Genomic DNA, 26,276 nt, shown 5'->3' with positions numbered 1-26,276 from the left:
AAAAGTGATCTATTGTCAGGGTTATAAAGCACTGTAGGACATGTGCCTTACCTTTGTGCAGTGTAGTGCTTTTTCATGTTTTCAGAATTTGTCTCCAAATATTTAATGTTCAGTTAGCCTTTACCTTTGGAATAAGCAACCAAAAGAATTCTTTTAATTCCAGTTGGCCAGGTTAAGTATGTTTGGAAATGTGTAGTAATAATGTCAGATGTTTATTCTTCTGACATGTCATGTCCTTTCTTCTGTGTTGCAAAATAACCCAAGTCACTCTTAAAATAAGTAAATAAAGAAAAATTTCTGGTAGTTCAGAAGCATAGAAAATAGACACAAGGTTTACAAAGCACAACGTGTTCTAACTTGACTGCTGCTGGGTCTCTATATAAGCTCAGCGAGTTGTATTTGGAACTGATTTATCTGCTCTGGTTCAGTTCTGTCCTCCTGAGCTTTGGGATCATACTTGTGGATGATACTGAACTCCAATGTTGAGCATCACGCTAAGTACATTCTCTTGTGTGGCACCCTTTCGTTAATCTGTAGTGTAGTGTATACTCCCACTGAAATCAGAGGAACTATTTATGAAATTGTTCAAATACATTGTATCAATTTTCCAAGGTATCAAAAGGCACACCATCAGCCCTGAAATCACGGTAGATACATCTCATTGTGTGTTTTACTTTCTGTTCATTTGACTTATTTACCAACGTCCCTCTTGTGAGGGAGGCCCTTTAATTTCATGTCCTGTGGTGGGGATATTAGAGAAGCAAGGGATGGCAGAGGGAGATAAGAAAGGGATGTAGAGCACTGAAGTTGGCAAGCTGCATGGAAAGGCTTGTGAATGGCAGTGGTTGGTTGGAGAGGTGATACGAAGGGTTGCAGTGGTGGAGGGAAGAACTGGCCCAGTAGCAAATGGAAATACAACCAAGGGTTAAAAATAGTCTAACTTTCAGACCTTACGAGTCTAAGAGAAGTGTTGTTTGTTCCTCATTTACCTGTGATTGCAGGGAAAGCATTAAGACACTGATTTACCCCCAGCCTGTTGACTGTAGCTTTTACTGGTTACTTTTTGTGTTTCCACAAATTTTTCATAACCAATGTAGTATTTTGGAGGAAAAGTTCTACTGCTTCAGTCGAGATACCCACCTGAGTGTCATCATCTAATTAAGGAAGTTATATTTATATTGCTATGATGAGAAACTAGTTGTAAGGGCTGTTCTATTGCTTCTGCAGTTAGAAACCACCTATATGCATATATGTATGGTTTAAAAGGGAGCAATAGATTAATCTATTTGCTTTAAATTATTTATGCTGAGTTAGTTCCTTCTAGTCCAGGGAAGGTTGTTCTGTAAAAGGTGTTTTCAGGATATTTTCCATATGTTGCAAATGTCAAGATGTCATTTAAATCTCACATGGCATGATCTCAGCTGCTGAATTTAAAAATTGTTGGAAACCATTTAATGAATAGTAGGTTCCTTCTATTCCAACAATTAAGTGGGTACTGAAGGAGTGTATAAAATAAGAAAAGCCCCTATCATGTAATGTGAAATTAGAGGCATGCTTTAACTGATACCTTCTTCTGTGTATCACTTGACCCTTGTATAGCATTGTCAGTAAGAGGAGGTTTGGTTTGCATTATCTGTTTTCTTTCTTGAAGCTTCAATATCTGAGGAGAGAGGTGAATATAGATTTAAATCTTTTGATGGGATACCACTGCAAAGAGAGTCTGTTTTTTAGACTGGCAGATCATGCTACCTAGTTTCATTTACATTCCCATTTGGAAATTCAGCTGCATTAATTCTAATAGGTTTAAAAACGGGTTAGGCTGGTGCTAAATACTGTGTGGATGTATCAAAATTAATATAAGCTTGCTTTTTCTCTAATTAAACTTAAATAGACTAGGAATAAGTATAATCTAGAATTAATTGAGAAGTAAATGTGCATATTGGTTTAATAAAGTAGGTTTAACATCCATTTCAGCTGAATTTAAGTTCTTCCAGTGTGGAAAGTACCTGAAATGAAGAGAGTTCACAACCCTGGGTCTGAAAAGCAGCCATTACAATGGCTGTCAGCATTTGTTTATGTGCTAAATTCTAATTTCTTATTTTCCTTTTCCTTTTTGTTTTCTGCAGACAATAGTAGAACTTGCAGAGACAGGAAGTCTGGACCTCAGTATATTCTGCAGTACCTGCTTGGTAGTATATTTTTTTAATCAGTTGCAGCACTGATTTCTGTTATGTTAGGCCAAAATTAGATGTTCCTGTACTGAACACATTTTTGGCCTTAATGCAGTTTCAAAGGCAGTATTTATTTGTAATCTTTCATTTAAGCTGTGTTTTCAATTAATACATCTGTACACAAAAAAAGAACCTACAATAGGAAGAGGAAAACAGTTAATCATTGTGGAAATAACTTGCTGGTGCTGAAATCCAAGAATCCAGTATATGAAAACCACTTTTGTAACTCACAATAAAATTATGTGGTTCCTCTAGTAAATTTTTTTCCCCAAAAAAAATCAAGTGTACGTCTCAGTTTGACAGTAATTGAAGGGGTTCAGTTTTTTAAAGCTTGCCAAATTGAAAGCAAATGCTTTTCTTGGACGAGTTAATACTTAGTTTCACCACAGAAAATTTGAAAGGGAATAATTGCTTAAGGAAAAAAAGTAACCATAGTGAAATGCAATGTGTTTCTTTTATAGAAAGTTTCGCAGAAAGAAACTAGTAAATATAAAATTATCAAGGTTGTCAGTGTTGCACTATAATGCTCTGACCTATGTAGAGCATCAATGATGTTAATGTTCCCAAAATTTAATCTGGAAAATTATGTACTGGTGTGGCACCTTTTATCTTAGAATACTTTTGTATCAGTTCTTTTTTACTGCCATTTTATATTTCTTTCACAACATAAGCTTTTAAAAAAAAGTAAATATCGGGAGTAATTTTGCATTTTAAGTTCCACCAACTTCCACTTGTTGAGTTGTATTCCTGTCTTTAGAAAAAAAGCTGGGAGAGTTTGTTACAACTCATTTATGAAAGATAGTGACAGAATTATGGAACTCAAACTCATTTGTATTTTTCGTTATTGAGAAGCTGAAAGTAAAGTGGTTGCTATCTAAAGTTCAGTAGCTGGAGGAATGGAAAAAAATCCTGTATATGTAACAAGAATAGTGTGAAAATCATTTTGATCTGATTGTATAGATGTTTGTGTTAAATAATGTATAGATAAAGCTTAATACCTAAGATTGCTTTAAAAACTAGGATCAGTTTTGAGGGTTTTTTACGGGGTTAACAACAGAAAAATTACATTTACATGGGGGAGGGTCCTATTTAAAATGGCAGTGTTTTGCTTTTCTAAACAAATGTTAATAACCCTTACAGATACGGAAGCCAGTGAGATCCAAACACTGTGGTGTATGCAATCGATGTATAGCAAAGTTTGATCACCACTGCCCGTGGGTGGGTAACTGTGTAGGTGAGTAATATGCTAAAATATGATGTTGTCTGAACAGATAAAGAAGGGAAAAGCTTCTGAAATGGCCCCTGGGTGTTGTCCAGCTTGTATTTGTTCTCATTTCATGGTGAAAGTGATTTGGTTTCTGCCAAAGTCTGAGGAAAACTGTTGAGTACTTTTGGTAGAGGGAAAAACATTTTCAGTATTGAGCTTATTTTTTTTTTCTACATGCAACTCTCTGCGTTATTCTAATTTGTATTGCCTGTTACATACTTATCCTCAAAATTCTTCTGTTTCTAATTCGGTTTTCTACATATACATTTTTATTAATATAAACTCAATTAAAATATGCAAAGCTTAACTGCTTTTTAAAATCTGCAAAAAAAAGCTTGTACTGATTCCACAATGGACTGTTATCCATTGCATAAGATAAATCTTTCATCTTTACCGATAATTTTCAGCAATTTAATGGGAAAGTGTACTTATTCAGAATGTCATGATAATCACAGCTAGATACAGAATGACTTCCTACTGAGATATTCTCCTCTTTTTGACTCCCCAGGTAGTTGCTTATTGTCCCCAGTGATGACAAAAGGAACATATATAGAACAAGAATAAAGTCTCTAAATGCTACTATTCCCTGTCATACATTTTGAGAAACTTACTTGAAAACCATTATTATGCAGGGAGCATTGAATACTTCACAGCTAGGAAATGAGTGCAGCCTGCCTCACTGGTTTATTTTTTTAGGATACAAGCGGAGGTAATGTCAATCTTGGGGAAGAATTAGGACTTGGATTCATTGGCAGCCGACAGCCAATAAATACTTCATTGTGGTCATTCCAAATACATATAATAATGGATAGTCACAGTAATTTGGTCATGTGGTGAAGAGTAAAATAGTCGTGCTGGCATTTGAATTGTAATAGCGCATCACTGAAGTCTCATTGAGATGGACCTGTATCACTCCCTTCTATTTTACATTTCCTATTGATGTTACTGCCTGAGCTACTTTTGATTTATACTTTAGATTTACAATGAAGAACTAAGACATTTTTAATTAAAACAAGCAAGGGGGCATGGGCTCAGGTTTCGGAGAATGGTTAGTGACTGCTTTGCAAGAGTGCAGAGGAGTAAGTACTTGTCAGTGGGACAGAGAATCCAGTATTTTAATCAGTAACAGGAAAAGCATGAAAACCAGACTGGGGGAGTAAAGACCTTAGTGTGTGTGTGTGTAGTAGGAGAGTGAGTAATTGGATTAAGTTAGGTGGAGGAAATCTGTTTTATGAAAAAAAAGTGGTGATGGAAAAGCAGAATCTGTCTACTGGTGGTCCTGTACCGATTGCTTGGGATAACTGGAGGTAAAACTAAACATTAGGACACTTGAAAGTATGCTGGGGAAAAAAGTATTAGAAATCATGCTCTGGGAACAGTGTGAACTGGAGGGAGCAGTGGTGTCAATGACCTTATATGGCTTCTCTGTTGCTCTCAGATTGGTACATGGTGACTCTGAGTATAGGATTACAAACCAGAATCCATTCTTAAAACAGCATTCCTGCTATGTTTGCCAAAAAGAGAAACATGAATCACACTTTTCTGGAATGGTGGAATTTGGAAATATTTTGTGTAGTCTTCCTTTGAATGTGTTAGAAGGATAAGAATTTTGCTAAAGATAGGACTGAGAAATACTCTAACAGTGTGTACAGGCACTAAAATAAATTATTTGGGGATAAAACTTGGCACATATAGAGATTGAGAGAGAATATTTTTACCATTCTGAAGAGGTTGACAAAAAGTACAGACTATTTGAAAAATAAATGCATTGGCAATTGGGGCAAATTATTTTTATCATACCCACAGAATCTTAGTTAAAACTGCAGTGAGCAAGTCTCTAAAGGTGATTGTACTTATCTTTTAAACCAAGTATCAAAATAGCATTATGCTTTTTACTGTTGGTTTTTTGAAAATCAAAAACATTAAACTTGTAGTTACATTGCAAACACAAACTGCAGACTGGCAACAGAAATTTAGTCTTCAAGTAATAGCATGAAAGAAGCTAGACCCAAATTTTAAATTGAGTCATATGGGTTTTGCTGATGTTGTACTGTATTATTGTCCTGATAGCAGTGGCTCAGAAAGTAGGTCTTGTGTGCATGAGAAATTATTTTATGGCTTAGAATAATTATCACTTTTTCCTCCAATCAGGATTCTTCTCCAAGGAGGTAAAAGTAGGAAAAACTAAGAAATCAACAGTCTAAATCATGCACTCTAACTCCATCAATAACATATAATAAAGATAATTATTTTTTTATTACTTATGTATAATATGTGCACAACCATATAAAATAAAGTAGCGACAGTTCTTTCTGCAGAAAATAGTGCTGTGTTTTGTCCAGTCTTATTCAAGATAGAGAAGAAAGGCAGTTTCTCCACCTTCTCTTTCCAATATCTTTTGTTTTTTAAACTGTAACAAAGATTGTGTCTGTCTCTTTTGTGGTTCTGAAGTGCCACATAGATGATTTTGCCAGGTAGAGATGGATTTCCTGTTAAGTATAATTTGGTTTACTATCATTGAAGATGCTGCTGAATGAAGCATCTCATCAGATGCCTCTCATATGGACCTCTAGATCACTGTTCAACTTCCATTTTTCAAAAGACTGTCTTAATGAAACTTAACAATTTTGAAATTTAGAATGCAAATGAAAGTTATACCTTAGGGACATTCCCAGCACTGTTTCTCATATGCTTTAGGTGATTGAAGTTAATGTTACAGCGTATTTTATGTCTGCAGGAACTTGTTTGATTTTCAAGGAAATGTGTTTAGTCTAGCTTGTATTGTATGTGTATTTTTCCTCATCTCTTATTTATATAGTCTTTTAGTTCACTTGCTAAAAGCACTTTATTTTCTGCCTCCAGAGGATGCTCTTGTTTTAGCAGGCAAAACATTTGACATAATGTAGTAAATGCTGTGTTGGTAGATGGTGACAGCCAAATCTTTTGTAGCCCATTATCATCTCTGTGGGTTTAGTTTACAGCCTAGAGCAGTTGGAAAGTTGCAACAGTGGACATATTTTACAAACAGAAGGAAGACTGAATACCTCAGAATTATGATATATTTGCATAAAAGACATCTTTTTAGCTCTATTAGTGTTAAAAATAGATCAGTCTTTCAGTAACTGAATTTTCTTGCGTTTAAATTTTTTCTTAATGAATGGGGTAAAAAACATTCTGCTTATTTTAGCCAGGTTGTCTGTTCAGTTACATGTATTTGTTTTACAAGTTCTATTACATATTTTACTTTTAGCTTCATTGAGCAGCTTTAAAACTAAGCTGTGAGCTCCCTTATCATGAAAGGTTCTATCTTTATTCATATTTTTATTTCTTTTATGAAAGTGAATACTGCAGTCTGATTTTTTTCAATGACATTTTAAAACTATTTATTGATGTGTAATTCCTGGCTGTTCAGGGTTCTGCAACAGCTGTCACCAACATTGTTCTAAATCAGTTATTTTATTAGCTTGTGAAAGGTTACAAATGTAATGCATTTCTGTGAATTGCAGCTATAATGTGACAGAAATTGAAGAAACTAAAACATTGCTTTGTTGTCTGAGAAGTAAAAAAAAAAAGAGAAATCATAAGTAAACCAGCTAATTTCACTGTCTTGAAGTTATATTGGCTTAATATGGGAGAGTAATGTTTCTGTATACAATAAGAAGCAGTAATCTAAGCAACCAATTGAACTTTCTGGTGTAGTGTTATCTGTCTTCTAAAAGTGTACTAATTCAATCCCTGTTTTTGTGCAACTTTAGGGGCAGGGAACCACCGCTATTTTATGGGATACCTGTTCTTCTTGCTTTTTATGATCTGCTGGATGATTTATGGGTGTATCTCTTGTGAGTAAATAAGGGCTTTTTGCCTTTTTAATTTTTTAATTGCCTATAAAGACTTTGTTTATCTCCTGGTATAGATTTTTACATGCATCTGCCTCATCAGAGTTTTGGACATTTTTTTCCTGGAATCGAACCACACACTACTGAGTGACTATATTGGGTGTTTTAAGTTAGAAGAGGATGTTTTTCTTGTCCTAGATTTTTTTTCTTTATCACAGCCAGGTATGTGCATGTGTCATGTATTCAAGGAGTTGAGAAAGGAAGAGAGAGCAAGTAAAGCTGGTTTTGTATTTATTACATTCAAATATGGGCATTCTGTTCATGTGTAGTAAACGTATCTTAACACTTCTGTATGTTTTTTGACACTGTTTATTCTCTAGACTGGGGATTCCACTGTGAGACAAGTTATGCAAAAGATGGATTTTGGACCTATGTTACACAGATTGCTACCTGTTCTCCGTGGATGTTCTGGATGTTTCTAAACAGTGTTTTTCACTTCATGTGGGTGGCTGTGTTACTCATGTGTCAGATGTATCAGGTATGGAAGAGCCCTTCTTGTAATGCTGAGTTTTGGGAGTGACATAAGAATATCTAATAGTTCTCTCATTTGAATTTTAATGTGTGTTATGCAGGATCAAGTGTTTAGTCCCTCAGCCACCCTGGAAGAGGCCAGCGTCTGTTGTCTCTGGATATTAGGCATTATTCACTTCTCATTCACTTGTGCCTTTGTGGTGTTGGGGGGGGGGGGGGGGGGCAAGAGATTTAAAATACCTACCTTCTGCTTTCTGTTCTTAGAATGACAAAAAGGCAACACAGGCCAGAGAAAGGCAATAAATACTAATAGAGGGTAAGATCTGTGAGTTGAGCTTGGAATAGTGCAATACACCATTAGGAGAAAAAGGTGATGACTTCAAAGGGATGCAATAATTTCCTACACTGCTTCAGTGTGATTTGAGATCACATTACTGTACTGTAATCTGACCAAACCCACATTTTTGTTTTTCTTTTTAAGGAAAGACAAGTCATACTGAAAGCCTTTAAGTAAGACATTAATGACAAGTCATACTGACAGACTTTAATGAACCATGACTTAACTGATTTAATCCTTTCAGAGATCCTGGAAATAAAAATAATCCTCTAAAGCTTAGGTACAACTTTTCAGGAAATTTTAAGGTTTATTCTTCTTTCTCTACAACATTCATCATTTGTAACATATATCAATTTCAAAACCTTTTGTGTGCGAGTGATTCAGTCTTTTAGAGGTCTTTTCTGCCCATGACAAATGAGCAGAGAGGTAACTCCATGTCTTTCAGGTGTCTTTAAAGCTGTCTAACCCATCAGACTTTTAGCAGATTAAGCATGTAACTTTCTGGAGAACCTTCTGTCATATTTCATCGTGATCCATTCAGTTCCCCATTGAGGATTCCTCTTAATAGGATCTTTGTACAGACGAATCTTTGAATTATGCCATTTAGAAAAATACATCTCATAGTATTTTGTATCATTAGTGCAGTGAAGTAAAATAATTCTAGTATTTGACTTCTTTAATAATCCTGGAAAAAATAAAACTGAACACAGTCATATTACTAAATTTCCTAAGAGTTTTATGCATAGAAAACTTGGGATTATTCTTGGCAAATCATCATTCGCCATAATGATGAAATGGATAAAAATACTCTCTAAAATGCTTCTTTTGATTTGCAACTGCATAACCCCTACTCTAGCTGCTTTTTTTTCCTCTTCATCATAAAATTTGGACCAGTCCCTCTTATTGAACTGGCCAGAGTTATTGTCAAAACACTACCTACTACTTAAAACCTTTACTTCCTACTTCAAAAGGTGGCTGTTGAGAGCCCATTTGTATACACAGACATGAAACTTCACAGGGTTTTATGGAGGTGAAGAAAATGCTTGAAATACTAAGTACATCCAAATGAGGCAAACCATCCCAAACTTAAGTTTTTAAATGTTCTTGCTTCTGCAACATGTAATAGAGTTGACTTTTTATATTTCACAAGGAATGACAAGATTTTATCTTCCTGTAGTATATGGCTGCTATGGACATTCTCACATTTTTGTTTCCAATTACATCACATTAAATAAGCTCCAGTTTTAAGTAAGATACCCTTTTAGGCTAATGTAGTAGGAAAGCTGTTACACAAAATCACAGCCTTTGGGACAAATTATTATGGAAAGGGGACAAAAACCACAAGTGATAACAACCAAAACCACCCCACTTTTTTCTGGCCTTCTTTTTTGTCTAACAGACAGAAAAGTTACGTTACTGCAACACATTTATAGATCAGGAAAAATGTACTAATGGAGCTATAACTAGAATGTCTGGAGGAAAAAAAAAACGTCATTCAGATGCTGTGTAGAGTAACTCCTGAATCTGTTATTTACAGTGCACTTCAGCTAACAGTGCAGTTCAGGCATCTCTTTGTTATGAACTAAGAAGTCACAGTTTATTCAATGATCATGATTGATTTCTGATCACTTTCAAAATTAAATATTTTTCACAGTCTGGTAGCAGTATTCTGTGGTGTTTTACTCTGGGACCTGATAATTTCCCTAGACAGAAAATTCCTTCTTCAAAAGAAAGAATATAAACCAGTAAATCTGGTTTTTGTTTTTCAGTCTGGCTTATGCAGGGCTTGTTTGTATGTTTTTACAAGAGCTAGATTGCTTACTCTTTTTTTTTCCCTGTCTTCAGATATCTTGCTTGGGTATCACGACAAATGAAAGAATGAATGCAAGAAGATATAAGCACTTTAAAGTTACAACCACATCCATTGAAAGCCCATTCAAGTAGGTTTTAAAGTATAAACATATTTGTGTAGCCTTGCATACATTCGAGTTGTGTAGCTTGTTGAAACAGAACATGGCTAAATACTTTTAGAGAATTTTCACTACTTGGAATGCTGAATGTTTCAGCTATTTTTACAGTAACAGATTCTATCCAGTTTAAAGAGATAACCATTTTGTAGTGACTCTAGACAGGGATGCCTAACTGCAGAAAAGAATGCTTTCCCAGCAGTGGTCATAATTTGCTGTAGAGCTTATGGGGAAATATTTTCTTTATAAATCAGATGCTCAGACTGGAGGTGGTTGTTTATTGCATGGTGTTGACCTGGATCTTCGCTTCCACACTGGGCACTTTATCCTGATTGATATTTAATGTGCTGTTGAATTTGCTCTGTACAGTAGCTTCCCTTGCTCTCTTTACTGTGAAAGAAGCAGCAGCATTTCCTTCCTGCTCAGGAGGATGAGCATGAGCAAAGCTGTTTGTGGGGGAGGGAGCAGGACATCTGAAGTGGGTGTTAAATGGGTGAGACATGGGCTTTTGGGTGTCAGTATGTAAAGGGTAGGTTTGGATTCTGGTTTCTATAGCACTGAGGGTGCAAGCTGAAAGAGAGGGGATTAGGGATAAAATAGCTCTGGGATGGGAATAGCGCAGTGTGGAGCAGCTTGTGGAGCCAAAGCAGGAAATAAATGGAGGCATGAGTCTGGTATATTGGTGCGTTGAGATCAAAGTACAAAAGGAGTGATGAAAGGACAGAAGCGTGTTTCATCCTGCTGCATATGCTGTGTCTCCTCCAGGGGCTACTGCTCCTTCAGGTGACACCCAGGGGAGCAGGAGATAGAAGATATTGTTGCAGTTTGATTTTTATGATAGAAGCCTGTGTGAACCTTCTTTTAGTATCTCTCCATACCAAACTTGAGAAGAGTAGTGAGAAGCAGACAAGCATTTCTGTATGGTCGCAGTCTTCCAACAGATTAGATTTGTAACAAAAGCAGGTGATTATTTTGCCTAAGAACACAGGGTAGTGCATGGATAGGATAAAACTACTGGTTTGATCCCCAAATTAATGTCACATTCACAAAACATTTCACTGAAATAGCTCCTATTATCAAAATTACTCCTGAAAATAGCACCAGATGTCTAAAATAACTGACTTGTCAGTTGAACATCACCTGTCAGATAAAGGATCAATGTCAAGTAGTTGTCCTCTTGTTACTTAGACCTGCTCTTACATATATCATAATATGAGCTTCTCTTCCAGAAGCCTGTGATCTCTTCAGCCCATCTATAATTAAGTTAAAAAACCCCGACATGCTGGAATTTTGATGTAGGTGTCTTAAATATTTAACAATGAACTGATTCAACAGCAGAAAGCACTTGAATGGTTCATTTAATTCAGATAATGCTTGCTTAATTTTGTGCTGTCTAGGGACTTAATTGAGCTTAGACCTGCAGCTGCTGAACCAGTATGAGTGACAGAAATAGATATTAATAAAAATGGAAATTATTTTAGGAAGAGACTAACTTCATGCAGTTGTACAATGCAGCTTTCCTCTTAGGGATCTGAATTGCCATGCTGCGCTACGTAATGGTACATGTCAATAACGTGTTACACTTCTCCATGCAGTTTTGGTAGGTAGTGGAAGCAAGTTCGTGTCTTGGCTGTGTCCAAGGATCGAACATTTGCAAGTCTGACAACTACTTCTTATTCCAGAACTTGCTCATCAGTAAGCACTAAGATAATTGATAACACAGTTGGTTTTCTATAGTTGGGAGCTTAAAGGGTGAAGAGTTGAATTTGCAGGTAGACAAAAAATGTTGTACTTTGGATAAGCTATGATGTTGCTTACTAACATTTTTATTTTGTTCTGTTTTCAGCCATGGATGTATAAGGAACATTATAGACTTCTTTGAATTCAGATGCTGTGGTCTATTTCGGCCTGTTATCGTGGACTGGACAAGGCAGTATACAATAGAATATGACCAGACTTCAGGATCAGGCTACCAGCTAGTGTAGCACCACCTTTGTCCTGTGAGCATATCATATTTGAGTGGTGCCTGAAAAATTTTCTCTCTCTCTCGAATCTGCATCCCTTGAAGAGTAGCATGCTATGTGTAGGGCTGATGATGAATCATAAGGTACCTTCTCTTCATCAGAATTTTATTAACAAACGTAAAAGTGGACAGAATAAACTGCCAAACCTGATAAGGAAGAGGAGGAAGATCAAAAAGGGATTTTAACAGTTCTTAACATGAGAATTATTCATGACAGCATATTCACAGTATTTGTTGTTGGGTTTTTTATTTAAAGTCTTTCACAATGGAGCATGAGATTATTTAAGTATTGACATAAGTAGTTACATTGTGCTGAGCAGAAAAAAATATTTCCCAATACAAGTAATTCCACTGAAACAAGAATCTAGGACATAAAACTAAATTTCATGATACAGAGTTCACTGATCACTATGTTGTAGTTCCTGTAATGTGATATTTTTAATACAGGTTTTTGGTAGTATTATGTACCTTGAAAAATGTGCTTTTCAGTACTGTTACCAACATCATGTGGTGGGAATCCCCTGTAATGTGTTAAGTTATAGCAGTAGGGCACGTCAGATAATGCTGAAACAAAAATACATTGCCCATGTTTTTTGGTGACTGTTTTTTGCCACCAGTTACTGGTACAACTGAATACTTGTAATAACCCTGTTCTGAGGTTATATAGTCTGAAATAAATAAAGCAAGCTCTTCTGTCAAAGCCCTGCATAAATGCATGATACACCTGTAAAACTAGATTACAATATATAATGTGCAGGAAAACAGTGGAAAAAAATCATTATCTTTGAAGTAACTGTATAAGTAACTTATGAACTAGAGATGTTTTAATATTAGGTTTGGTCCTCAGTACCAGTGTAGTGAAATTGGAGACATGTTGGAAGAGAAATTGCATGGGGGAAACCACAGATGTGAAAGCAAGAATCTCAGTTGTAAAAAGACAAGACAGCTTTAAATTGGATGCAACTGCAGAAGAAGAACCCAAAGCTGCCTGTAATGCTGATTTTGTTGGGATGTGAAATAATGGAATCCAGACTTTAACAAAGCAGAGTTCCCCATTGATAGCACACACACACAGAAAATGTAACACAATGTTCTGAAGAAGATGGTGTAGTTGCACATGGAAATCACCCTTAATTTCTTTTTTTTAAGTTCTCATGCTACAGATATGTTTGGAAGGTAAGGAATGATCTGAAATTGCATTCCAAAGGGGCTTTTCTTGAATGTGATGCACTGATTTTTTTGTTATGGTGTTTTCATAAACTCATAGTGAATTGTTCACTGCTTCCTTAACTATTGTTTACAGAGAGACTGAGAATCAGGTTAGTTCTCTTCTAAGTGCTGTAGCAACCCAGTGGTTCAAGAAACCTGTGAGGGGAGTTTGGGGAGGGACCTGAAAGCAGATGTCTGAGACCAGTGTAAAGAATGTGTATCTGTATATAAATAATTTATCAAATAGTTTTCTCTCTGTGAGTGTGTGTTTAGTGTATTTAAAGCTGCTCATTTTCATTTTATTCAACCAAAAAAGTGTAGGAAGATATCTAATGAGCTTTTAGTGATGTTCAATATTGCTGTTAATAGGCGTTATGCCCTGCAAATTCACTGCATGTTTGATGCTTGGCAAAATTAGCGTTTTCTGTAATATGCAGATTACAGGTAATAAAGCAGTCTAGTGGTATTCCCGGCCCTTGCCTTAGTAAGAGGAGCAGTGAAACTGTAAATAGTTGATGTTCAGTATTTGCAAGTAAACATTTTTCTGTAGTTGTTCATTGATCTCAAGACACACACTTAGTTTGCAAGTACCAGATATCAGGATTTACAGAAGTGCAGCATTAGAGTACTTGAATGTTTAATACTGGAAAAATCAGCGTTGTCTTGGATACATTTTTAATGGGAGGGGTTTGGGTGGAGGGTGGCAAGAAGCTGTTGCTGTTTTTGTCAGACAAAACTTGCAGTCCTAACGGAGACACGTTCTGTTTCAGTGAAAACAGTTGACATCAGTTATTCGCATTTTTTTCTACTCAGAAAAACCATGAAGACTTTCCAGTGTTGTTTTAATCACCTGTAATGTTCTACATATTTCTTCAATAGGGGTTTGGGTTTGGTTTTCATTCCCACATTTCTGTTAGGGGTCGGTTGACTTGAAGAACTTCCATCCACTTTATTGACTATCGCCTAGCACCAGAAGAGCAGTTCAGTACGTGATACAAGTTCTGGTTTTAGTTGCCCGGTAGCATTAACTGCCATGACTTGTGTCACACAAATGTTTGTAAAAGAAGAGGTGATCTTTGGTAGTATGTAGTGAGTTCTGCACTATTTACTTGTTAATAGCTCTCTGGTGACAGTTCTGTAGAGACCTGCAGAATTTGAGCAGTAGTGGGTAGCTGTGAAAATTAACTTGCATATCTGGATTTAGGATGTATGGAGTTTCCAGTGCAAAATGTGATTTGTCTTGAGTAACGCTGAATGGTTTGATGTGAAACCGTAAAATCAAGCGGGGGGGGAGCCAACTATGCAGCATTTTCCTGTCAAGTTATCAAACATACAATTCACCTGTTGAACCAAAACTGCATTGCTTCTGAAACCTAACAAAGCTGATCCAGACCAACAGCAGATCAGACCAATTTAATCTGACATAGGTAGAATAAATGGGAATTTTGTCTTGGCCCTAAACATGTGCTGTTTCTTTGCAGGTTTCTGTATTCTTTGATGTCCACCAGATACTATTTTGTTTTTCCAATTAATGTGTAAAACGGCATCACTACATTTTAAGCTATGGATTTTTTGTATATTCTTTATTTATAACTGTGCCAAGTATTATTTTAATACTGTCAAGATCTTGATGTATTACATTGTGAACAAAAAAAAAAATCTGTAAAATGTTTAATAAATTAGCTCTCCTTACATAAATTAAATCTGTTAAATTTTGTAAGTTATTAATCAAATAAATATTGACTCTTAGATGCAGTGTTTGTCTTTGACTGGGGATGTGATTTCACAGAGTGGTGTCTTTGTCCAGTTTCAGAAGCTGTATCATGAGAAAATAGCTGCTGTTTTGCATCTCATTTTAGTAAGGTCTTTCTTTTACAGGTGTCTTAAAGATAGCATGCACCCAATTCCATGCTGATGGGAAATCCTGTGAACTACTACAGTGGGTTTTGGTGAAGTACACCTTTTGCACTACCAATTAGAATTACCACTCACTTATTAGATACTCCTCTCTTTTGAGCAAAGCAGGCTGGCGAGGTAAGGTTTCTTAGTGGTGAATTCCTTCTAGGGAACACTTCAGGTGGCCAAATGTGCCTGTTGGGTAAATAACAGTTGAGGTATTCTAAGGGTAAACAAGACATAGACACAGGGCTAGGAGTTGTAACCAAGATGCGTGCTTCTAGGTGGCACTTGCAGGAGATGGAATGCCTTGACTCTTCTTCTCTATGCTAAAGGTTAGGTTTTGAGTAGAAACAAGGTAACCATCCAAGCTGGAATATAGCCAGTGAATTTATAACCAGCATCAGCCATTAAAGTATTAAGGCTAGGACTCAAGAGCACACCTAATTGGGATAGAAAAGTGTTTTCTCCTGGGTTCAAAACTGGCATTGAGAATTATTGGTGCTGTCCTCCTCTTCCCCAAGCAATGGTTCTGGTGAGGCTGGGCACAGATGACCACTCTTTGACTTGTCAGGGAAAGATCAGGAAAGGTACCTTAAAGAAGGTGTTCTGTTCTGCTGCTCTCCATCAGGAATCTGCAGTTCTCTGTCAGAGCAGCTGCTGCTCTTGCAGTATGGGTGGGCTCCTGATAGCTTGAAAGCTGGTTGCTGCATTGGTCTTGTTTAGGAAGCAGCCTGCCCTCTGCACCCTCATTATGGCTTGATTAGAGTTCACTCCCTCGCACTTCCTGTAAGCTGCCTCTAAGTAAAATTAGCTGTTTTGGCTGTGACAGCAGTGTCTACTTGTGAACGCTTGCACTTAGATTTTTATCCACCTAAACAGTAGAAATGACCCAGCTTGAAGTTATTTGCAGAATCTCATGAACTTTGTGCCATACTCACATTGCCTCCAATCCTACATGCTATTGAAGATCTCCAGATGATTTAACTGCTTTTGAGAACCAATCTCTCATGGAACTAGGGCTCCAAACTGAGGCTAACTCAAAGTGCTGGGCTAACTCCATCCTGGGCTGAGCTTTTGTTCATCAGCGCTTTGCTGCAGCTGGGAGGTTGACAATAACCAAGTGACAGCGCTTCAGTGTAGGGTTCTCGTTTCTCTTGACAAGGTATATTGGCTTTTATGGGTGCAAGCTTTCTTCTTCCTTAATCTTTTGTTGTTAAGTTGTTGGGATGTAGAGCTGTATGGAGCAATGAGTTATCACTCAGGCTCCCTGAGGGAATGAAAGGAAAGCTCTTGGTATTTCAGCAGTTTAAATGACTTCTACAATTTATTTTCTGAAGAATATAAAGCGCTTTTTATAGATAAACAATGTTTTAGATGCCTGGTTTTGTCAGCGTAAATCGCACCTGCCAACTCTGCTAACGTGGTGGGTTTAAATCCACTATAGTAGCTAAATCAACTAATGGGGAGCACTTTCACCTACTCTAGTGTGTCAAGAGCGTTATTTTGGTTTCTGCTTATTGAACAGCGCTGCTCAAGCCTTATATAATGCTTTTCCTGAGAGGAGGAAGCACTTCCATCAGGTAACAAGGCTATGGAAAGGGGATACTATCTATCAGTGTCTTCCATGTCCTTGGCTGCTAGGACCTGGATATGTTTTTTAAGTTAGAGCTGTGTTTGTCCAGGCTGTAAGAGTCAGAGGGGATCAACCCTTCCTACACAGCTGTTGACCTGTCAAAGAAGAAAAGTTTTGGGGGTTTTGTGGGTTTTTAAGGACAAAAGTACTGGATCATCAGTGTGAGTAGCAGGACCAAGCGTCTGCCCAGGTTTGCTGGGCTGTGCTGTTGCTTTCTGTGTCTCTCCCCCTGAAATCCATGCTGCTTCTGCCTTATGGTTGTCTTAAGTTGCGGTCTCCCTCGCTGTGAACTGTACATGCATTTGGAGAAGGCTGGCTGTTCTTCCTCACAGCAATATTGTTCCTTTGTAACCTGTACAAAATGCTCTTTGTGTGCTATTTTCACTAGTACATATTTTTCTAATTAGGTTTTTGGCTTGCACTGCCTCAGACCACAATCCTGGATGTTGCTTGAAGCTCTGCTTAATATCTTATTGCAACATTTCCAGTCTTGAACGTATCTTCATAAATTGACTCTGTCAAGGTTCTTTCTCTTCCAAAGCTATCAGCCTGCATCCCCAGCCCGACAGTTTCAAATCTCTCTTCTTTAACTAACTCCTGTTGGGCAGGATGAGAGTTGTAACTGAGCCTCCTTCTCTACCCCACACCACCAGGTCCGTTGCACCCATACTTCCTTCCACATGTGGTTGGCCTCTAGTGAAGCCCTTCACTGGAAGGGATGGAAAAACACCCCTACAAGTGCCTGTTGCCTGCTAGAGCTCAGGCATGCTCCTCTGAGGCACGGTTTGTGCTTTTAGAAGGCATCAGTGCACATATGTCATGTGCCTCCTCTACTGTAGGCAAGAGGAAGCCATTAGCTTTGCAAAAGAAGCTTAGTAGAGGAGGCTGAGCATGCCGGTGAGGTCTGCTTCGGGTGAAGCAGAGGAAGCTTCAGACTGATACTGGGACCTGCTCTAGCCCTTGGCTGCTCTAACCAAGCTCTTCCATAAGCCTTCCACTCAAGATCTGGTTAAGGCAAAGGAAACTCTTTCCTAATCCTAGACCTCTATTAGCAGGAATCCCTAAAGAGTTACATTAGCAGAGTCAAGGTCTCTGATTATTATGGTTTTCTTTCAACATGGTGAAACACATGTGCTGTGTTCACACAGCGTTGATCTGCTGCATTTGATGTGTTTAATTGCTGTTACTCGTTGCCCATCAACTCTCATTCAAGTCACGTTTTCTACCAGAGCGTTTAAAACAGACTTTTACTCAGCTCAGTTATGGTACTGCAGCTGCCTTGTCAGATCCTCAAGAGGCTGAAACCTTCCACCAGCTTCAGGTAACTAAGGGTCCTAGTACTATACAGAAAAGGTCAAAAGCTGCTCTTAAACCTGTGTTTGGTGTGATAGTCCAGAGCTTGGTCAGTTGCCACATAGGGATGGTATTAATCTGCAGCTGTCTTGGTAGAATGCTCCTGCACACTAAATCCTGTGCACACCACCACCTCAATACCAATCAAAGGCAGGTTACATGTGGCTTTTGGCAACCCCATAGAATTATAGAATAGTTAGGGTTGGAAAGGACCTTAAGATCATCTAGTTACAACCCCCCTGCCATGGGCAGGGACACCTCACACTAAACCATATCACCCAAGGGTACGTCCAACCTGGTCTTGAACACTGCCAGGGATGGAGCATTCACAGCCTCCCTGGGAGACCCATTCCAGTGCCTCACCACCCTAACAGGAAAGAATTTCCTCCTTATATCCAATCTAAACTTCCCCTGTTTAAGTTTTAACCCGTTACCCCTTGTCCTGTCACTACAGTTTCTAATGAAGAGTCCCTCCCCAGCATCCCTATAGGCCCCCTTCAGATACTGGAAGGCTGCTATGAGGTCTCCACACAGCCTTCTCTTCTCCAGGCTGAACAGCCCCAAGTTCCTCAGCCTGTCTTCATACGGGAGGTGCTCCAGTCCCCTGATCATCCTCGTGGCCCTTCTCTGGACCTGTTCCAACAGTTCCATGTCCTTTTTATGTTGAGGACACCAGAACTGCACACAATACTCCAGGTGAGGTCTCACAAGAGCAGAGTAGAGGGGCAGGATCACCTCCTTCAACCTGCTGGTCACGCTCCTTTTGCTGCAGCCCAGGATACGGTTGGCTTTCTGGGCTGCAAGCGCACACTGAAGCCGGCTCATGTTCATTTTCTCATCAACCAACAACCCCAAGTCCTTCTCCGCAGGGCTGCTCTGAATCTCTTCTCTGCCCAACCTGTAGCTGTGCCTGGGATTGCTCTGACCCAGGTGTAGGACCTTGCACTTGGCATGGTTAAACCTCATGAGGTTGGCATCAGCCCACCTCACAAGTGTGTCAAGGTCCCTCTGGATGGCATTCCTTCCCTCCAGCCTATCAACCGAACCGCACAGCTTGGTGTCATCGGCAAACTTGCTGAGGGTGCACTCAATCCCACTGTCCATGTCAGCAACAAAGATGTTGAACAAGACCGGTCCCAACACCGATCCCTGAGGGACACCACTCGTTACTGGTCTCCAGCTGGACATTGAGCCATTGACCACACCTCTTTGTGTGCGGCCATCCAGCCAGTTCTTTATCCACCGAGTGGTCCATCCATCAAATTGATGTCTCTCCAATTTAGAGACAAGGATGTTGTGTGGGACAGTGTCAATTGCTTTGCCCAAGTCCAGGTAGATGACATCAACTGCTCTACCCCTGTCCATCAGTTCTGTAGCCCCATCATAGAAGGCCACCAAATTGGTCAGGCAGGATTTCCCCTTAGTGAAGCCATGCTGGCTGCCACCAAGCACCTTGTTGTTTTTCATGTGCCTTAGCATGCCTTCCAGGAGAATCTGCTCCAAGATTTTGCCAGGCACAGAGGTGAGACTGACTGGTCTGTAGTTCCCCAGGTCATCCATTTTCCCCTTCTTGAAAATAGGGGTTATATTTCCCTTTTTCCAGTCTTTGGGAACTTCACCTGACTGCCATGATTTCTCAAATATGATGGCCAGTGTCTTAGCAAGTTCATTCACCAGCTCCTTCAGGACCTGCGGATGGATTTCATCAGGACCCATGGACTTGTGCATGTTCAGATTTTTAAGATGGTCTCGAACCAGATCCTCTCCTACAGTGGGCACAAGGTCTTCATTCTCATGGTCCCTGCATCTGCCTTCCAAGACTTGGGTGGTTTGGTCAGAGCCTTTGCTAGTGAAGAGTGAGGCAAAGAAGTCATTCAGAACCTCAGCCTTCTCCAAATCCTGTGTAGCCAGTTCTCCCGAGAGCTTCCTGAGGGGGCCTGCGTTCTCCCTTGTCTGTTTTTTATTTGCTATGTACCTGTAGAATCCCTTCCTGTTATCCTTAATACCCCTAGCCACTCATCTAGTGGAAGGTGTCCCTGTCCATGGCAGGAGCATTGGAACTGGATGGGCTTTAAGATCCCTTCCCACTCAAACCATTCTATGATAGTGAAAGACAGTCTATGCACCTCTGAAGGACAGAACCTGTATTACATCCAGCTTTCAGTGAAGGTCTGCACCAAGTCTGTAACATCCGTATCTGCATCCCTCACATACCCCAACAACACTACCCTCACGTGCTTTGTCAACCATAAAAGATGACACTTGGCTTTAGGATAGATCAATAAGCAAAGCTTTATTGAATTGATACTCAGTATTAAAAGTGTTACAGTGTGATACACAAAGCAAGGAAAAAAGCAGTGCTTTTTAAAAACTATTAATAATCATCTGCTGAATGTCTGCCCAAGCACTACAGTAACTAGTAGCTGTTTCACAGTAGTTAGTAACATTCAGGTAAGTCTTGGTTCTTGTAGCAGGATCTCAGCAGAGCCATAAGGGGTGTTGAGCCGTGCCTCCTCACTGGGCATGAACAAGGGCACCTGCTCCTTGGCCGTACCCAAATCCCTTGGGGCCAAAGTTCTTCGCATAGCAACCTATGAGAAAGAGGGACGTGGAGTATCTGAAGCTTATGGCTGATTAATTAACAACTCTGCATAGGACAAGTGCCTCATCTGCTTCCCGTCAGTAACCAGAACATCCCCATCAGAAGCAATGCTTAAAAACATTGTCAAGCTGCATAACTGCCACGACTGAACTCAGCCGCTATGGCTGTTCAGTCCATGTAGCTCCCAACCTGCTCTGTGAAAGCAGCTCATCAGTTCTGTGCCCAGGTGTCTGTTAAGGCACATGTTATCAAACCACTGTGTGGATCCAGTTTATACCCACAATGCCATGGAAGAAGGCATGGCAGGATGCTGGCTAGCTTGTTTTCTTACTCTGATCTATGCCCTGACCCAGGGAGAGGGCAGGGGCTGCTCTTGCACTTCTCAGTGTGCAATGTTTCGCTTGATGCAGATGTAAACTACGTCAGCAGCTTCAGTAATATTTCATTTATCAGCTGTATTCCTATGCCTTATAGAACACTTCTATCTTGAAAAGAGCATGAAAAATTCTTATACCAGGAATAAATTGAGCAGCTATCCTTGTAACACATTACCTTAAACCATAAACAAATGGCATTTGTTTCTTTCCTCACCTTTACAATAAATTTCTCCCTCTTTTTCAGTTAGAGTTGTAGATTCTAGGCTTTTTCCACACTTTGCACATCGGAAGCAGTTTTTGTGCCATGGCTAGGGGAAAAGTACCAAGAAAAAAAGACATCTTAAATGCAAAGAATGCCTGAGTTGGTAAAAAAATGCATTAACTGGAAGTGCCTGCATCAGTATTGCTTATAGATGACTGGCGTAACAAACACCAGTTTACTAGCAGCAGACAAGAGCATCTACATTTCTCCAAGTGACCCAAAGGCCCTCATTCCACAGAGAATCCCACTCTGGGCAGTGTTTTGGAAGGTTTGGGCTTGCTCTAATCAGTTCAGAACAGATCTTGGCTCCCTTTAGTGAGTCTGGAAGACTGACACACAGCTTTACAGGGTATTTCCAGAGAACATCCCCTTGAGCCTCCATCAGGAGCTGCACACCTCAAGCCTTTTCCCTTTCCTGCAGGGAGAGAGCACTTGTGTAATCAACTTCATGTCTCTGACTCGAGATGATAGTGAAGCTTCAGCTCTGAACCCCAAGGTGAGCACTCAGCACCCTGCGTTTCAAGTGCTTTCTGTTCAATTAAGTTGATCAAATTCCAAGTACTATTCCCAATACTAAGAAATGCAATTTCAAGGTAACTCTGCCCCGCAGTTGCTTCCCTCCTGGAAGCCACATGACACATCTGGCTGGCTCACTTTAAAGTCCATGCAGCAGGTACAAACAGCACACCAGTTCCTTACCTTTCCAGCTCCTATTACTTTCTCAGCTGCATACACAGAATCACCACACCTGGAGCACTTCTCTGCTCCTCCGAACTTCTGGGCAAACTTTGAAGTGTTTGGATTTGTTGTGGGTCGGTGGGGAGAGGGTGTGCTGAAAGAAAGGGGACAGTTGTGGTCTTTACTCTTGTCCTAAATGACCTGTTGCTCTTCTTAACACTAACAGAGCAGCATGCACCACACAGTACCTTTGCAGGACTGGAGCAGGAAGTTACCAGCAAGGCTGGACAATGACAACTTAGTAGGGAAAAAAACTCCAACAAAACAAACCCAAAGAGAGAAAGGTCCTACTTCAAATGACAAAAAGAAGCTGTAAAAGCTAGTTTTCTGAGGAGCCTTCCCCTTTTCACTTCTCTCGAAGTGCTGAATTCTGTATCAGGACATGAATCCCTCAGACAGTAAGCTACAAAGAGCTCTGTTAAATTCCTGTCTGGAACCTGAACTGGTCATTGAGCCTGGCTGGAGAGCATACACCATGTAAACATCAAGCACTAATGTGGGAACTTGGCAGAAAGCAAGCTGTGAGGCATACTTCAGCTTCTTTCCACACACTTTGCTTCACAGCAAGGACTTAATCAAACTAGGAATGTTTACTATTTAATAGGGGGGTTGGCTATAATTAAGCACAAATGGTTCTTCATTTGCCAGTTAAAAATTCATTCTTCTTGTAGCCCCAGATTCTCAGCTCTGAAACCATCCCTGCACCAACCTGTTGAACACTTGCATTTGCAGCTTAGTCAGGAAAGCAACTTGAGACCCACAGTCTCGAGGCCACAAAGGTGCTGCAGCACCTCTCCTATTAAGACAGGCTGAGAGAGCTGGGGTTGTTCAGCCTGTAGAAGAGAAGGCTCCAGGGAGACCTTCGAGCAGCTTCCAGTGCCTAAAGGGGTTACAAGAAATCTGGAGAGGGACTTTTTACAAGGGCATGATGTGACAGGACAAGGGGGAACGGCTTTAAACTGGAAAAGGGTAGATTAAGATTGGATATTAGGAAGAAGCTCTTCCCTGTGAGGATGGTGAGGCACTGGCACAGGTTGCCCACAGAAGCTGTGGCTGCCCCATCTCTGGCAGTGTTCAAGGCCAGGTTGGATGAGCCTTTGAGCAACCTGGTCTAGTGGAAGGTGTTCCTGCCCATGGCAGAGGGGTTGGAACTGGATAAGCTTTAAAAGGTCCCTTCCAACCCAAACCATTCCATGGTTCTCTGGTCCTGAAAAAATCCAGCCTGAAAGACTCCTCTCAAAGCGGTACTGGAGACAAGGATCACACCCTCTCCAACTTACCTCTCAGGCTTGATGCCTAGTCTCTCTCCCCTGTCCATGTTCAGCGTTCCTGCCCCCTGACCATATCCATAACCTTTTGGTCCATACTTTTTTCCATAGCAAGACTTGCAGTAAACTTCAGCATCATGAATTGCTACGGTTGTGCTGTCCAAGTTTTTCCGACAGACCACTGGAGGAAAAAGCCAAAAAGTTAAATTGCCTTAAGGGGCCATTTCCATCAGCACATGTATTAAGCCAAAAATCAAGTGAAAAGTGGTATTATGGGTTTCCTAGTCCACAATTCTTGGGACTGCCAGAGATTAGAGGGAGCAGGTTGCTGTTTGAATGAGTGAATTATGCTTAGCTCTATAAAGGGCTCTGTTCCCTCCCACCTCTTCATGGCCATGACATTTAAAGCTTGGAAACCTGCTGTGGTTTGATGAATGAGGCTGCTCAGAAACCCAGATAGTGCAGTCAGCAGTTTCCCTTGACAGATGCCATGCAGCATAAAGCAGGAGCCTACCAGTGCAGAAAAGTCCCTGTCTTGCCTTTCTGGCCAGGGTGGGGCTGGGAAAGAAAACAACCTTCAAGGCTTTCCCTGCCTCGGTGCTGGTTTGGGGCAGAGCTGGGGCCATTTCACAGCTGTCACCGGAGGGGCTGTGCTTTTCTAGCATTCCTACATTGTCCTTCAGCACAATGCAAGTTCTCTGCTCAAGGTTACAGTAGAAGGCAGAACTGTTTCCTTCTTAAACCTTCTTTTGTGTCCCAGCTGGCACACTCTTCCCGTCTGCAACAGTATTATGCTCGTGATAAAGAATTTGGGGAGAAAAAATAGAAAGAGAAAAATCCTTGTGATTTTTTTTGTTTAAAAAGAATATTAAGGTCTTCAAAACACAGGGTGACCTTTGCTTATGGCATTCATTAGCTCCAAAGTTCTTTTTATAAGATGCTAATATCCAATAAGTAAATCAACTAATGCATGTTTGTTAAACCTACAGACTTTAACCCCACCAGAACTGCGCACTAAGGAAAAGCAAATACTCAGACACACTAGAGCCATTGTTTGATTCTAAGTTCCAGGTTTCTTTTAATAGAAACTCCCATAAAAGGCTGAAAATGAGGCAGCTGAGACATCTAATCTTGTTTTCGTGACTGCTGTAGAGCTAAGGAGTGTAGGTGTGCGGAGGCTCACACGCCAGCACAGTGCGCTGGTGTTACGCTGCACACTGTAGCAAACTACTTTGAGAGAGGCAGTGGTAACTGCAGCTTATGTGAAGAGGGCTAAAACCCTGGCTGTGCCCACAGGTATTAAAACACCATCAAGTGGGACAAAACAGTATGTCCTGTTTGTAGTCAGGTATAATTCTCCGATTCAGACAGACAGGCTGTCTGTTTGCCAAGCAGGAGCCTCGGATTCACAGCGACCCTTTGTTCCCTCCATCTAAGCAGAGATCTTTTCAGCAGAAAGAGTGATTTTCAATGCCTCGCTGGGTGTGTTGGCTGAACTGGAAAATAATGCTCTGGACTCCTTTCATCTGAAATAAATCACAGGCCCCTGTGCCAATAAAGTCTAGGCTTTTGGCTGTGCTTAAGCATCAACAGCTTGGCTGTGCTCAAGCATGCTGGTGTCCTGCTCCATGTGGGGCTTCAGGACTGGGCTGTGATAACTGTTCCCTCAGCTGCTGCTGGCCCCAGGACCTCCAGCAGAAATCCAGCTGAGCTGAGATCAGTGCAAACAGAGCTCTGCCATGGGGCTTTCTCCTCTGCTTAAGCAATACTTATGCCAGGTTTCTATCCTAGATCCCTTAGACTCCCAAGGAGAAGGCTGGGAAGGGGGCATACAGGAGAAAAGCACAGTGTGCTCTGGTTTTGGAGGTGCATCTCCCACACTGGACAGGTAGGATAATCTCTCTCCAGGAGACAGACTCTCCCTTTGGTACTGCCCAGCCCAGCAAGCACATGGTGAGGCAGGTGTCAAACCCAACATATGATGGACAAAGCCATCTCTGGCTACGCAATCCCCTGTGTGTCACAGGTGCCAGCTGAGCCTGGGATGTCTCCTGCAGAGCAGCACCTTGCTGTAGTGATCCCCAGGGCAGTACTTACTGCAGAGGAAGCAGCACCGGTGGAAGCTCCTGCCATCGCACTGCACCTCCTCAGCATGGTAGACGGTGCGGCCGCAGGCACCGCACTTGTTGCCACCTCCCCAGTTCGGCATGGTGGCTCTGTGTGCCTGGCGGGGGGGGAGAAAGGGAGAGCTCTGTTAGCCACGGTGCCCTCCACTGCCCCAGTGGAAGGACAGCTGGGGTTACAGGCTCCTTCAGACCAGGCCTGTGAAGCCTGTGTACCAGAGCACAGCGCCTGTGATTTCACCAGCTGTTTGAAAACACGACCTTCCACCGTGTGAGAAGTTTTTGTGGTCAGACCCACTTCTCAGCCCTTGAGATCCCAGACCAGGCTTAAAGGCTTAGGCAAGCTCTCTAGAGCTATTTGTAACAGCAGATGGACTGGCAAGAGGAACAGAGGCTGCTGCTTAACAGCAAGAAAAACAGAGACACGGTCTTCAAGAGACGTGTCCTCCTGTCCCTGCCCAGGGCTTTGGAAGTTACATAAATTGGATATGCACAAATTACAGTTTCATGCACAAGGGCTTTACTGTACCTTGTGTGAATGCCCCCCCCCCCCCCCCCCCCGCTGGATACAATTTCAGTTTCTATGCTTCATTAATGCTGGGCCTCTTGTCTGATGGAAG

The 26,276-nt window shown here is 40.6% G+C and overlaps 2 protein-coding genes across 2 annotated transcripts in view; one reads left to right on the top strand and one right to left on the bottom strand.

Annotated features, from left to right (window-relative positions):
• Positions 1-15,150, top strand: part of ZDHHC17 (zinc finger DHHC-type palmitoyltransferase 17) — a 75,190-nt gene extending 60,040 nt beyond the window's left edge. Inside the window, exons 12-17 of the mRNA XM_061454739.1 lie at positions 2,127-2,189; positions 3,372-3,465; positions 7,254-7,337; positions 7,715-7,872; positions 10,048-10,142; positions 12,016-15,150. Coding sequence (XP_061310723.1) covers positions 2,127-2,189; positions 3,372-3,465; positions 7,254-7,337; positions 7,715-7,872; positions 10,048-10,142; positions 12,016-12,154 — 633 coding nt within the window. The 3' untranslated portion in view covers positions 12,155-15,150. The remainder of the gene's footprint in view (positions 1-2,126; positions 2,190-3,371; positions 3,466-7,253; positions 7,338-7,714; positions 7,873-10,047; positions 10,143-12,015) is intronic.
• Positions 15,151-20,553: 5,403 nt separating this feature from the next.
• CSRP2 (cysteine and glycine rich protein 2) lies at positions 20,554-25,892 on the bottom strand. The gene is made up of 5 exons (XM_061454729.1): positions 25,631-25,892; positions 23,546-23,714; positions 22,227-22,359; positions 21,480-21,573; positions 20,554-20,877 (listed from the first exon to the last, which is right to left on the bottom strand). The coding sequence occupies exons 1-5, from the start codon at positions 25,740-25,742 to the stop codon at positions 20,801-20,803; spliced, it is 585 nt and encodes a 194-aa protein (XP_061310713.1). The 5' UTR covers positions 25,743-25,892; the 3' UTR covers positions 20,554-20,800.
• Positions 25,893-26,276: the final 384 nt, after the last annotated feature.

This window comes from Pezoporus flaviventris, unplaced genomic scaffold, assembly GCF_033815535.1.
Source record: "Pezoporus flaviventris isolate CSIRO_AGI_PZ_B2104156 unplaced genomic scaffold, CSIRO_AGI_Pfla_v1 ptg000016l, whole genome shotgun sequence".
In the NCBI taxonomy this organism is placed as follows: Eukaryota; Metazoa; Chordata; class Aves; order Psittaciformes; family Psittacidae; genus Pezoporus; species Pezoporus flaviventris.
The sequence above is the reverse complement of the archived record's forward strand: the minus strand, read 5'-3'. Positions and strand labels throughout refer to the sequence as shown.

What these genes read in the sequence shown, in the direction of transcription:
- CSRP2 (XM_061454729.1), bottom strand. Translation starts at nt 25,742, where the DNA reads ATGCCGAACTGGGGAGGTGGCAACAAGTGCGGTGCCTGCGGCCGCACC. An exon ending in CTAGGCATCAAGCCTGAGAG is followed by an intron (nt 22,360 to 23,545) that starts GTAAGTTGGAGA and finishes CCTTTCTTTCAG; the next exon opens with CACACCCTCTCCCCACCGAC. An exon ending in GGGAGAAATTTATTGTAAAG is followed by an intron (nt 20,878 to 21,479) that starts GTGAGGAAAGAA and finishes TCTTTCTCATAG; the next exon opens with GTTGCTATGCGAAGAACTTT.